Source organism: Lynx canadensis, chromosome B3, assembly GCF_007474595.2.
Source record: "Lynx canadensis isolate LIC74 chromosome B3, mLynCan4.pri.v2, whole genome shotgun sequence".
NCBI classification, from domain to species: Eukaryota; Metazoa; Chordata; class Mammalia; order Carnivora; family Felidae; genus Lynx; species Lynx canadensis.
Genome location: NC_044308.2, coordinates 115,076,406 through 115,088,741, shown reverse-complemented (window position 1 = coordinate 115,088,741; position 12,336 = coordinate 115,076,406). Strand labels below are relative to the sequence as shown.

Here is a 12,336-nt window from a genome sequence, read left to right as displayed (position 1 = left end):
CCCGGGCGCGGGCGCTCCAATCACATCCGCTCCTCTCTGTCTCCGCTCGGGGCCACCGGCTCGCCTTCACGCAGAGGCAGACGGCTGCCCAGCCCCTGGGGACCGCGGGCGGAAAGGCAGCGCTCGGAAGGCGGGGGGAGTGAGTTTGCGCAGTCGGCTCACTGGACAGCCCTGCGGTCACCCTTCCCCAAGGCCGACGAGCCACCTCCGCGCCCTGGAGAAGACCACTCTCCCCCCTCAGGGGGCTCTGATTCCTCCTTTGTTAGAGAAAGAAGTCGGTTTGGAACGGAAGTTTGCGAATGGGTGGCCTCAGAGCCACGCTGGTTTATGGATATACTTTATTAATTTGCCCAAGTAAAAAATTATCTTTCGTCTTTATCTGAGGAAGTTTCCTTGTTAACTGTGTATGCAGAGTAACCAGCGCCCAAAGTAAGATGCAGAACATTTTCCTCACTCCAGAAGGATCCCTCCTGCACTTTGCCCAGGCAACTGCCATCTCTCGCCCCCTCCCAGGCAACTACTTTCTCTTGCCAACATTTCTACACCTTAAAAAAAAAAATTTTTTTTTTTTTAAATTTTACCGCCTAAAATGCTTTTCTCCACAGACCCACCGCTCCCTATTTTCCTTTGCTCAGCTCGCTGTGCTCATTCATTACCTGCCTGGCTCCTCCCTGTAGCCATTTGACTTTGTGATCCTCAGTAGATGCTCCCCAAGGCCTTCCCAGGTCTAGCAGTCCATGAGTCCACTTTAGAAGGGCCCTCGCGGGGCGCCTGGGTGGCGCAGTCGGTTAAGCGTCCGACTTCAGCCAGGTCACGATCTCGCGGTCCGTGAGTTCGAGCCCCGCGTCAGGCTGTGGGCGGGTGGCTCGGAGCCTGGAGCCTGCTTCCGATTCTGTGTCTCCCTCTCTCTCTGCCCCTCCCCCGTTCATGCTCTGTCTCTCTCTGTCTCAGAAATAAATAAACGTTGAGGAAAAAAAAAATTAAAAAAAAAAAAAAAGAAGGGGCCTCGCAAAGAGCACCCACACCCTCCCCCTAATGAACTCTGGAGTTCCCAAGCCAAGGCAGCACCCCCTGGTGCTGGCTGTGGGAAGGGGCCTATCCGGATTCCCTTGGGCCCCTCATGGCTCACATGCCCCTGCAGAACATCTCAGGTCCAGCCTTAATACAGGGCTCAGGGCCTGGGTCCACCAGGTGGGGTGGGACAGGACCAAGCAGATGACGGGAGCCCGAACATCTCAGGTCCAGCCTTAATACAGGGCTCAGGGCCTGGGTCCACCAGGTGGGGTGGGACAGGACCAAGCAGATGACGGGAGCCCGTGGAGAGTGCAGAGTGGATATCTGGCACGCTTTGGGGCTCTTTGGGACACTTGTGCTATTGCACGAAAAATTTCTGACTTTGGGAGTCCTGCTTTTTCCCAGACGGAATCAAGAAAACTTGTGTTAGGAGCCCGTGGGGTGGAATTCATGGGTCAGGGGTACTAGGACAGGACTTCGAGAATGCAGGTGACAAGCAGGAAGAAAAAAGCTTGCGTAGGCATCGGTTTCTCAAGGGAAGGTGGTACCAAGGGCATGTGACTTTGGGGGCGAGCTGCGGCTGGGAGACTGCGTTTGCCCTGCAGCTAGCAGTATCCACACTGGCTGCAGTGGCCGTGGCGGGAAGGGGGCACACAGACAGCAGCGGCAAGGGCTCTGCAGCCCCAGCTAGCTCTCTCATCAGCGTGCTTCCTCAGCATGGTTTTGGGTGGCATTCCTGGTGGCTTTACCTCCGGACAGGCCTAGTTCTCTAGCCCTACCAATATCCTTTTAATATATTAATTCCTTTTCTGCTTAATCAGGTCAGGACCAGCTTTGGCTGCTCATGAAGGACCAGTGATGAGCTCATGAGCCATAGGAGGGAGAAAGGCAGGGTACCTGGAATCATCCTTAAAGGAAACCCTTCCCCAGGAGAAGGGCAGCGTGAGCCCAGATGGTGTCCGGGAAAGATTTGGTGTTTTTACTGGAAGAAAGAGAGCACAAGTGTCTTCAGTGGTGAAGAGAAGGCAGTCTTTACCCATGCCCTCTACACACAGGACACCTGAACAGACCTTAGCTAATGGTGGTGGAGGTAGGGGCTTGAATTCGTGAACCATGATATTATGACCTGAGCTGAAATTGGACGCTTAACTCACTGAGCCACCCAGGCGCCCAACATGATTTTTATTATTATTTTTAATGTTTATTTATTTTTGAGACACACACACACACACACACACACACACACACACACACACACAGAATCCGAAGCAGGATCCAGACTCCGAGCTGTCAGCACAGAGCCCAGCGACGCAGGGCTCGAACTCACGAACTGCGAGATCATGACCTGAGCCGAAGTCGGACGCTTAAACAACTGAGCCACCCAGGCGCCCCAACATGTTTTTTTAAGGAGTACAACATGATTTAATACATGTATATATTGGAAAATGCTTACCATTGGGGGGGGGTATCAGCTGTGGCTGTGAGATTATGTTCCCCATGCAGTGTTATTAACTATAGTCATTATGCTGTACGTCAGATCTCCAAAACTTACTAATTTTATAAGTTAAAGTCTGTACCATTTGACCACTACCTCCCCATTTCCCCCACCCCCAGTCCCTGATAATCATCATTCTACTCTTTGGTTCTATGAATTTGACTTTTTTTTTTAAGTTTATTTATTTTGAGAGAGGGAGAGTGGGGGAGGGGCACAGAGAGAGGGAGAATCACAAGCAGGTCCGCACTGTCAGCGTAGAGCCCGAGGCAGGGCTTGAACCCACAAAACTGGGAGGTGGTGACCTGAGCTGAAACCAAGAGTCGGACACCCAACCGACTGAGCCACCCCATGAATTTGACTTTTTAAGACTCTACACATAAGTGAGACGGTAGAGTATTTGTCTTCCTGTGTCTGGTTTATTTCACTTATCATAGGGTCCTCCAAGTTCACCCATGTTGTTGCAAATGGCAGGATTTCCTTCTTTTTACGGTTGAATAATATTGTGTCTACATGCACTGCATTGTCTTCATCCATTCATCTCCTTCCACGGTCACTTGTGTTGTTTCCGTATCTTGGCTGTTGTGAATAATGCCATGTCTTCAAGATACTTATTTCCTTTGGATGTATATCCAGAAGTGCGGATTGGATTATACTTTTTTGCTATCAAGTTTCATGTGTTCTTTGGATTTTAATCCCTCATCAGACCAACGATTTACAGATAGTCCTTTCCCATTCCACACGCTGCCTTTTCGTTTTGTGGATGGTTCGCTTGCCAGGGTTTTGGTTCGACGTAGTCCCACGTGTTTATTTTTGCTTTCGTCGCCTTTGGTTTTGGTGTCTTTCGGTGAATCTTCATTTCGTAACGACACGGTCGTGGTTTGGTCCTCGCGAGACAATACCACTCCTGGCTTAGGTATCTTCCCTGAGGGATGATACCATATATTTTGCCCCTTAAAAACCACCAGAGGGTGTGTTTATATTGTACGTAAGCACCTCAGCTGGCACCTGGACTAACAGCCCTACCTCAGTACCGTTATGTCCATTTCAGTCCCTTGCCCATTTTCTGATCAGGTTATATTGAGTTATGTGAGCTCCTTATATATTTTGGATATTAACTTACCAGATACATGGTTTGCAAACACTTTCCCCCTTTCCTTAGGTTGCCTTTTCATTTTATTTCCTTTGCTGTATGAAAGAACATACATTATCATAATGCGTTGCTTTTATCCAGAGTCTGCGGGCTCATAGGATAGTCACCATTGTTCCACGAGACAGGTGTACCCATCACACATGGCTAGCCCATGGTAAGGAAATGTGTGAATATTGACTGGGATCCAGCTCTCTGATCTTACACTTCAGCCAGAGCGAGCCAGACACAGTCTTCCTTGACCCACTCTAGTCAGGAATGGGCAGGCATTCTCACATGGGAAACGGCGACAGGGGAATCACATCCTGATTGGCCCCCCAAAGCTCCCAGCAACCCGGACAAGAGCGAATCTTCCCATGGCGCCACCCCCTCAGTTCCCAGCCCTCTTTGTCCCCGACCCCACTCTCAGGCAGGCAGGCCAGGCAGGTGCCAGGGGAAGGACCCAGGAATGTTCCTATTTTAGGTTCCCTGAGCTGCCCTGACACCGGTGTCAGCCTGATGGCTGGACCCAGCACAAGTATCCCTAAGGGGCCAAGAGGGAGAAGAGGCAGAAAGATCTGGGCTCCAGGCCAGGCCCTGCTGTAGCATCAAGTCTCTCTCGTGGAATCTCTTTCCTTCCTCCAACCCTAATTCCATCCCTCGGGCTCCTGTCCTGGATTCCACAGGTTATGGCACTAATTCAGCCTAAACGACACCACCATCCGCGGGTCATCTTGGCCTGACTCCTGTGGAACTTTGCCCCTCCTCCCGTTCTAGCGCTGTCTGCCTGCCTTGTTTGGAGTTGTCCTCTGTGTGTGTGTGTGCGTGTGTGTGTGTGTGTGTGTGTGTGTGTGTGCGTGTGTGTCCCTTCCGGACTGTGAGCTCCTTGAGGACAGAGTCCAGGGCATGTAGAAGGTGCTCAACAAATGCTTACTGAACCGATTTGTCTTCCCTCGGCCCCTATGGGGCCGTAATTTCTTGTTTGTTTGCAAACCAAATGGAGCCCCAGCCCCTCAGGGCCTCAGTTTTCCCTCGTGAGAACAAAACAGAATCTGTGGTGTGGTTGACAACGTCTGAGAAAGCAATCTTTAGATGGCAGGCTTGTTGCCTGCTTTTAGTGTGAAGACGGGTTTAAATCCAGGCCCTGCCATCCGTTGTGTGAACTGAGGGCAATCACGGGGCATCTCTGGGCCTCGGTGTTCTCTCAGCCCCACTGGATGTCTATCCCTTCATCCCAACCTGCTGTCCGGGCTCCCGCTTCTCTTCCCCCCACACTCGGCCCCGGTGCCCTCACGCCCATTCTGATATTCTGAGAAGCCACCAAATTTTCACAGCTCCTTTTCACTTGCCGTTCCCTCAGTCCAGAATGCTTTTCTTCTCCTCTTCCCCCAACTCCTGCTTTAAGATTCAGCTCAGATGACTCATCTTTAGGGATGCCGCACGAATCGTGTTCCACTGGGACTGCATTTTCTAAGGCCAGGCATGAGTCCTAGTCTCCTTTACCTGCCTGGGGCTTGGCTACCCCTCCCCCCGCCCCCAGGGGAACCCAGGAAGGGGGAGGTGGGGTACAGGGCACCACACGCATGTTTGAAGCCAGTAGGCCAAAGGTCTAAGGGGGTGAGAAGCCAAAGGAGAGTCTGTGCGGGTGCAGACCAACCGCCCTGTGTCCAGGCACCCCGCACTTGAGATGCCTGAGCTGGGAGTTTCTTACATTGACCAGATAGTTCTGTTCTCATCAGCGGTTGTTAGGCTTTGGCCCTCTCTCTGCCTAACAACTGCTCACACCCAGGGTTGCCAACGTAGAAGTGTTTCTGGGGGTGGCCCAACGGCCTTGCTGCCCTGCCAGCCTGCCAGCTGCTTCACAGCACTAACAAGGTCCCCTGGCATCCAAAGGCATCATCGCACGCTGCTCAGGAACATTGAAGGGATTCAGTGCTCCCCCTCGTGGGTGCTGTGTGGATTAAAATGTATACATTAAGTTGGCTTCCAAGAGGAAGATCATTTCACTGGGGGAGAGGGGATGTGTTCAGTCTGGCCAATAGGCCTAAGGCCATTTATTGTTAGAATCTCACACACTCTCCCAGAACGTGTGAGCAAGAGCCAGGGTGCCGGCTTTTCATCTGGAAGAGAATTAGCAGTTCATTGGGTCAGAGGCTTGGGCCCCAGCATTAGCTCCATTTTACTTGATGAAAGCCCTTGGGCAAGTGACTTAGAAACCCCTGAGGCTTCGTATATCAAAAAGGGGCCCTGCCAACTCTCAGCATCGTGCTACCCTCGGAATGTTTTCTCCGGGTCCGAGAGCTTATGTTCTTTTCTGGTTTCTCCAAATACCAAGCGAGAGAACAAAAGCGAGGGTCTACTCACATGCCTGCCCCTCCTGCTCCTACCTGCCCCCTCGGGACAGGGGAACACCTGATTCACACAGGGCCTGGAGAGCTGGAAGAGGTGGAGGGTGACGACAGAGGTTTCGTGTTCCGTGATATGTCCCCTTGAGTCAACCGGGGAGCAGAGGGGACAGGGCTTTGGGGGAGGGAGAACCACAGGGTAGAAGGAAGACTGAGCACTCACCTGGTCCTCTGTATGTAACTGTAACTAACACAGATGTGTGGAAATGGGGGGGGGGGATCTTTGAGCCCCAGCCAGGAAGTGGGGGAGACAAGCAGGGATGAGAGAGGAAAAGTCGCCAAGCCCCACCTTGAGGTGCCGGAGGAACCTCTGGACCACCGCGCCCGTGAACCCTCCGCCTGGTGATAGGAAGTCAGAGGCCAGCCGGGACTGCACCTGGGAAGGCTGGAGGAGAGGCTGCAATCACAAAGACCCCGGCCGGGCCCTGTTATCTGTGGGATTTTAAATCTGGAAGCACAGATGTCAACTAGGGGACCGACAGGTCCCGCGCACCACCTGCGGCTGCCTCCCGTTTGTCAGCCAGCAGCACCGTCTGTGAAGAGTCCACGTTCTGTCGAGTGCCACCAGGCCTTTGCCACGAAGGTCCTCCTGCCCTGAGAACCGTTCCCAACGCTTCACGGCTCATTCTGCTCTACCTGTGAGTTCAGCGCAGGCCTCGTCTCCCCCTGGCTGTTGTCCCAAAGCCTCGCTCTGGGTTCCTCGCCCCCCGTTCTCTCAGCCTCCCAGTACCCACCTCATTCTTGGCAACCGTGTTTCCTTGTCTGAATCCCTCTCTGAATCACACGCTCTTTAAGGACCGGGAGCCATCCCTCCTCCCTTTTGAGCACTCGGCACTCGTGAGGGCCCCGTCTGTAGGAAGGGTTCACTTGATGCTGCTGAATGAAGAGGTAAGGCTCAGCTTACATCCCGTTCCACCTTCTGGAGAATATAGGATCTATGCCCTCCTACACATGACAGCCCTTGAAGTCTGACGGTGGCTATCAAGTTCTGCCCCCGAGAACGTTCCAGATGAAGGCAAACATCCAGTTTCTTTGACACCTCCTCACATGCCCTGGCTTTCCATCCTGTCTCCACTGGGCTCCCTCCTCTCATGGCTCTTGTATTTGTCAGGATCCCTCTATAAATAAGGCAGTCAGAATGGGACACACGTTGTCCCTCATGTTCTGACCCAAATTTACAAACTGGGGAAGCAATGGCTAACATCGCAACAGAAATCAGTAGCTGAACCAGAAGTGGGATCCAGATGTTCCGGTCCCCCATCCGTCACACGGTACCTTACTAACATTGGCTGGTCATGGATTAGGAACCCAAACCCAGTTAACTTCCCACCTGTACACTCAGCCCCATGCACTGACTCCTCACCTCTTTGCTGACTCCCAAACCCTCACCTCGGTGTGAGCAAGGGCAGAGCTGCAAGTAAGGCCAGCAGCTGGTCCTGCCACCGATTAGGGAGACAGCTGGTGCCAGGGAAGTGGGGGGCGGGGGGACGACAGATTAGAAAGAAAGTGCCTCCTTGGCACACCGATTCATTTAACAACACGTATCTATTGAGAACCTAGCTTCCTGGAGCTTGTATTTTGGCAGGGAAGGACACAGTAAGGATATATATTATAAAGCAGATTAAAAGATGACCAGTGCTACAGGAAAGGAAATAATAGAATAGGGTAAAAAGTACTGGGACACGGTGGGCAGATTAGTTTTAAGCAGGGTGGTCACAAGAGGTCTAACTGAAGGAGGCTTTAGACCCAGACTGGAAGGACGCGAGGGAGCTAGGGGAAAGGGCATTTTAGACATAGGGACTGGACACAAGGTTGCTTATTTCTGACATTATAAAAACTACAACGTAGGATGCTGCCCTAGCTTGTGAAGAACTAGAAATGAATTTACAAATTGCACTTCCATTAAAATCTCTATTTCCAGGGCCAGTTGGTCTCAGCCTCTGTATTCTCATAGAGCAGCTCTGCCCTTTGAAATGAACCCACTGCGATTGAGATCTGTTGCCTGCTTCTCTTTTCTGGGAGCAGGCAGCTACCTTCCTAAGTAATATTTACTAACAACCACGGCAAAGCAAAAATAAAAGTCAATGAATTAGTATGTCTGGGGGCACCTGGTGTATTGAGTCCTTCATCTCCCCTCCCCCTTTCCTTAAGGATATCATATAGTGGGCACATCTTTCTCTGGCCTTCAAAGATTTTCATTACCTTTTCTGATGTTCAGATGTGGGTCAAGTCTAGCCATCAAACAGAGAAGCAAACTGCCAAGAGAGGAAGTAATGAGCCACTCACTTAAGGTATGCACTAATAAAAATTTAATATCATAAAACAAATCAGAAAACAGCAAAAAAAAAATTTTTTTTTTAACCATTCACAATTAACGTGGAAAGAGACAAAATTATAAGGCAGCCATCCATGGAATGATTTCATGTTTACAAAGGATCCAGAAAAGGGGACATTTAAAATCACTCTTCAGGCTACTGAACCAGGGGAAATGCAGTTTTATCCCATGAGACTTCCAACTTGCTAGAAGATGCTATCAGAAAAAAGACCAAAGCCAAGTTCCTTGTGTTTAGGCTGAGCATATCTAGAGAATTCCCAATGGTTGTCTCCTTTCCTACAAGTCACAAATTTCCCTCAAGTCTCCTGAGGCGATCGATCTAGATGTCTCAGCTACAAAGGGGGCTACATCGTTGGCTTTAAGTTCATGGCATCTCCCAACAGTGCTCTCGGGATCATTCTGTTTTGACCAGAAATCTTCGACGGTTCCCCTGTAGATCACCTTGCACTGCAGTGGTTTTAGAAGAATCTGGTCATTATTCTCAATCTCCCAAGGGGCCCAGGAGCCATGTAGGCAAGAACATTCTCTGGGGGCTTGTGCTGTTGGCAGACAGCTCCCGTGTTTAGTACCTGGCTACCATGTGTCTGAGGGGCATAATATACTCCGATGTGGGGGTGTCCTCCTAGCTCTAATCCTCCAACAAGAGAAACACCAGGAAGTGACCCTTAGAAGTAGGCTGGTAAGAAACACACTTACATGGTCTCCTCTTTACAAAGAACTGACCCCTCCAAATGACCACCTCTCTCCGTTTTCTAATAATTCATTATACAGGAACACGGCTGACTCGGCTGTTTTGAATAAGGAAATAAAAAGGTAATGGGGGGAAGAGAGAACACAGAGCCTCTGCAGGTGGTACCGTTTCCAACTCGCTACATTCTGGTGCAGGAAAGCCACCAGACCTGGAACTTCGCCGCTTCGGGGAAATGGGGACTGATATGCAATTCACTGGGAAACAAGTGAGGGGAATGGATCAGTAGTGTTTTTCAATTTAATTTGCCATTTAAGAGTGCATCTGGAATCTGAATAAATTGATCCCTACCAAGGAAATGGAGTCAAATTGCAATTAAGATTAGCTTTGGTTATGAGGAAGGAAGGACCATGCTTTTCATCAACTGCATCTCTCTGGTAGCCAATAATTCCATCTGTAATCATGGCAGCAGCTTAAGTATTGCCAACGTTTTCAAATGTGTGAGAGCGTTAAGGCATCTACATCTAAAGCGGGAGGCAGTTTTAAACAAGAGGAAAACAGAACTGAAATGTGCCAGTAAGCGACCACTGCTGTGGTCTCTTCTGGGACACTGCCCACCACGAGCAAGTTCTTCCCCCGGTGAAGAAGGCCTCTGCCATGCTGCTTGGTCCCCTGCTGCCTGAAGATGCATTTGAGCCCTGTAAGATTAGTATGGCTATTTCTGCATGCTGACCAGGAGACACAGGAGTAGTTCCCGAGGTAGCAGCTTTAAAATCTGGGGAGGCCCATAGCTTCTGAGAGCTGATAGGCCTTGAAAGGTTTGCTTGTTAATGTGAGGTCCAGAGGGGAAGGCAAATTTGGAAGTCTGATGGTTCGATCCTTGCCAGAGTTCAAGGCCCCACCTACCCAGCAAGCTATTCTAGCCACACTTTTAGTGATGGCAGGGCACTGCTGCAAGAGGCTTTGGCCAGCAGAACAAATTTCTCATCATTTCTCACACAACAGTATGGCAGAGAGTGCTGCCATCCAAACCAGGCCAGACACTAAAATGTACTATTTATTTAACAAAGTAAATGTCCAGGGAGAATCAAGGCAACCATGACATCTTGAAGGACCACATGAAGCCCCAAGACTCTTCATAAGTCAGAGCTGCTATCAGGAAAAGTCACTCAGACTTTCCACGCTGTACCTTCTGCTGGTTTTAAGCGCGTATGCAATGGCTGCAGCCACTATACGAAACCGCCTCCTATTTATGCTACTTTGGTCTACAGCCAGCAGGGGGCTCTCGAGGTCTATTTCCATAGCTGCTGACCCAGTGACAAATCTAGGACGGAAATAAAGAAATTACAGGCATGCTGGCATATACGTCATATAAAACATTTTACGGACTCCTAAACCCACTGCCCTGAAGAAAACGGTCTTGGTTCCCTCTTTCTATAATGTGTTTTTGAAATGGTACAGAAAATCAAAATAAATTAATAACACAGTATTATACACTGAGTCGATAACACAAAGTTTTACAGGGACTTTGGCAAACACGGAAAAATCATCCTAGTTTGTTAAACGCTTTTACTATCTCAATTGTTTAAATTACCAGAATATTAGTGACTGCATCATCTCACGTATGAGGAAGTGACATTTTAAGGGCTTAGCAGAGTTGCATTTGACACAAAAGTGACTTCACTGAAGGGAATAAAGTAAAGAGACAATTGTCATCTTCATCATCACCGTTCAAGAAGTGGTTGTCCTGATGAGAGTTCAATTCACACAAATCCTAACGTCGCTGTCAGCAGTGAGCAGCACATTAGAGGGAGGGGGTGCTGGAGAGGAAAGTCAGGAGGAAAGCACGGAAAAGATGAAGAGACAAGAGACAAGAAACATGATTTCAATAAGCTTTAAATCAAGAGGCAAACACTTCCCACTTGTGATACATCGTGACCATCTTCATTGCTGCAGGTGCTTATGTGACGCTGACCTAGCACTTCCCACGGGACACCGAGTATTCTGCCGGAGGGACTGCCGGTCTGCTAAGATAAATACTTAAAAAGAAAAAAAAAAAAAGGGACAACATAGGTTTTGGTAATCTCAATTTTAAAAAGATTACTACAAAGATGTCAGTCACTATCCAAGTTCACTTAAAATTAATACCCCTCAATTTCAAAAGGTACTTTGGGATCTGACTGCTCTTGAAGGAATGGCTGGGGGGAGGCCTGAACCTACCAGAACTTGGCTCCTCTGTATGAATGCATTGTAGGCAGGTGTGCTGCAAAAGAGAACTTAAAAAGAAATACTAGTCACCTCCTCCGATGCTAGTCCATCTCTGTGGCTCCATTTGATGGGAGGGCGGGCCCTCTTTAAAGAGGCAGATGTGAAAGGAGGTGTTAAGTCTCTCCAGACACCCCCTGTTCAATGGACAGCTCTCGAGTAAGAAGTCAGCTTTTAATGTGTCTTGCCGTCATTTTCCTGACCCTTGCCCCAGCTAGATGACAATTCTCTTTAGCATCTAAGACAGTGGACATTATGACCTTGATCAAGGCATGTGGCAGAGATGCTAAAGCACCAGTCTTACACGGTGAGAACCATGTTAAAAATCAATGGATAAAGTAAGCGGCGGAGCCTCTAAACTAACAAAGAGATTTAGCTTAATTACAGAACACTGTACTTTCATAATTACTATTTCATCGTGAGTATGAAGTTCTCCACTTTTCCTTAAAATGAAATTCCATCTTCCCTGAGAATAGGGGTTAAGAGAAACATCAAAACTCAAAATGCCAAGGGCCCTTTAAAAAACAACACAACGGAATGTCCACATCCAGTCGCGGTGTGTCGTTTCTTGTCTAAAAGCTTTCCATGACTCCAGGTTTTAATCTCACCTCCCTCCGGACTCTAGGAACACAGGTGGAGATGGGCAAGGTGAGACAAGACACTGAGGAAGTGAGCAGCTGTCACGCGCTGGCTGTTCTCACCGGATGCTGGACAGCCACGGACTGAGGCTGGAACCTGACGTTTAATGCTGGTGTCCTACTGACAGGATGAGTGGGATGAGGCAACCCAGAACCAGGGCTGCCACCTCCAGGCGGCTGAGGCCCCTCCCGCCAGTGGGGTCGGGTTTGTGACTGTGCCCCATTCCGCCCACCTCCGGGAGGACATGTACTGTGGCAACATAAAGAAATGTCCCGGCAGAGAAAAGCATGGCCACTCCAGTGGCATTGACCTCTGAAAGGGCTTCTTTACTGCTCTGTGAATTGAGAGAGACAGAGAGAGAGACAGAGA

At 49.5% G+C, this 12,336-nt stretch overlaps 1 protein-coding gene across 1 annotated transcript in view; it reads right to left on the bottom strand.

Annotated features, from left to right (window-relative positions):
• Positions 1–9,245: 9,245 nt before the first annotated feature.
• The window catches only part of SLC39A9 (solute carrier family 39 member 9), a 53,521-nt gene continuing 50,430 nt past the window's right edge, over positions 9,246–12,336 (bottom strand). Inside the window, exon 7 of the mRNA XM_030319416.1 lies at positions 9,246–12,301. Within this exon, the coding sequence (XP_030175276.1) occupies positions 12,071–12,301 (231 nt within the window). The 3' untranslated portion in view covers positions 9,246–12,070. The remainder of the gene's footprint in view (positions 12,302–12,336) is intronic.